This window comes from Entamoeba dispar, genomic scaffold (assembly GCF_000209125.1).
Source record: "Entamoeba dispar SAW760 scf_1105229460193 genomic scaffold, whole genome shotgun sequence".
Lineage (NCBI taxonomy): Eukaryota > Evosea > Mastigamoebida > Endamoebidae > Entamoeba > Entamoeba dispar.
In genome coordinates, this window is record NW_001854070.1 from 1 (window position 1) to 1,678 (window position 1,678).

At 19.7% G+C, this 1,678-nt stretch overlaps 1 protein-coding gene across 1 annotated transcript, besides 5 other annotated features; it reads right to left on the reverse strand.

Annotated features, from left to right (window-relative positions):
* Positions 1 to 62: 62 nt before the first annotated feature.
* Positions 63 to 116: a sequence feature (AT_rich).
* A 190-nt stretch (positions 117 to 306) lies between these two features.
* Positions 307 to 356: a sequence feature (AT_rich).
* A 341-nt stretch (positions 357 to 697) lies between these two features.
* Positions 698 to 729: a sequence feature (AT_rich).
* A 161-nt stretch (positions 730 to 890) lies between these two features.
* Positions 891 to 936: a sequence feature (AT_rich).
* Positions 937 to 955: 19 nt separating this feature from the next.
* Positions 956 to 990: a sequence feature (AT_rich).
* EDI_224020 (uncharacterized protein) lies at positions 985 to 1,326 on the reverse strand (the record flags this gene model as incomplete). The annotated part of the gene is made up of 1 exon (XM_001736962.1): positions 985 to 1,326. The coding sequence occupies one exon, from the start codon at positions 1,324 to 1,326 to the stop codon at positions 985 to 987; it is 342 nt and encodes a 113-aa protein (XP_001737014.1).
* Between the last annotated feature and the right edge of the window lie 352 nt (positions 1,327 to 1,678).

Consider the following 1,678-nt stretch of genomic DNA (forward strand, 5'->3'; position numbering starts at 1 on the left):
AAATATAATGATTAATGATAAAATTAATGAGTTATTATCATGAATGAAAGTTGAAGATGAACATTAAATTCATTATTATTATTTATAAATGTTTAATTTATATTACATATTAAATAGTCATTCTTCATTCTGTATTAGTTTGTTGATGTTTAAATTATTCAATTTGTTATTATCATATCATCATTTTATTGATACTTCTTATTTATTATCTTTTTATTTGTTTCATCATTTATTTCTTGTTTGATATGATAATATAAATAATTTACATTGTATATTATCATCATTCATCATTGATAATCATCTGTGATATAATTTAATTTTCATATCAATAATTATATCATTTAAATAAATAATAACATCTATTAACATATCATTATGATATCTCATCAGTATGATAAATGAAATGTAACATATTTACTCATTAATAACAATACGATTGATATTCATATTTATGTAATCATTGTTATTCATAACTAACATTATAAATATGAATTAACATAATGTTCTTCTTTATTACTTTTCATAATGATATTTTTATATTAAAATAGAATTGATGGTAAATGAAAGATATAAAGAATAATATAAAATGAACACAATTATGAATGAGTATACTCAACAAATCAAGATACATCATACTCAATACAACAAGATATTACAAAATGTCAACTGATTGTTATAGAATTTGTATTTTACCTACATTTTATTTTATTTTATATTTTATATTTATAAGAGAAAATAATACAAAACAGAATATTCCATTATGCAAAAAATATAATACACTATTTTCAATTGATCATTTTATTTAGATTCATAATTTCTTCGCTTATTTTGGTTCCCCTTTAGCACCTTGGGTTAATAAAAATAATTGATTGTTTTATATGAAACCTTTCATTTTATTATTAAATATTTATTAAAAAAGTATTTCAATTATTTTATCTTTCTTTCATTCTTCTTCTAAATAAAAATAAAAACTAATAAATTAGTTTAAAAGTTAGAATCACTTAAATCTAAAAGGGAGCAATGATCTTCTTGTTCGAAGAAACTCTGACAATTAAGTATTCTCTCTGATTCTCTTTGAATTGATGATGGTTCCACTATTTCATTCTCTTCATATGAAATTGATGAAATATACTTTTTATTTTTATTATCACTAAACCCATCTGGTTTTCTGTTTTGAATTTTAATAATATCAGTAGTCATTTTATTCCATTTATTCAATAATTTTGAAATAATTCTCATGTTTTCTAAAACTATATCATTACTTTCATCGATCATGATAATAACATATGTAGATAAGAATTCCATCAAAGGATATTTCATCCACATATCTTCTGCTTTTAAAAATATTTTGAGACAATAATTTAATGATTTTGATAATATGTAGTTATCATTTGCTGTGATATAAACATTAATATTAGAGAATATTTCTATAACATCAGAAAGATCAGATATAATATTTAAATATTCAGTTCTATCAACATCTTTAACTAAATGACTATTTCCTATTAAACATTTTCTCAATATTTTAATGTCTTTAATAACTTTAATACTTATTTTTAATAATTCATAACCATGAGATTTTAATGAGACTTCAATGTATTTAATTTTTCTTTTAGATGGATTTGTTCTAAGATAATACTTATGACTTTCATTAAAACATGGATATTTTAAATTAGTT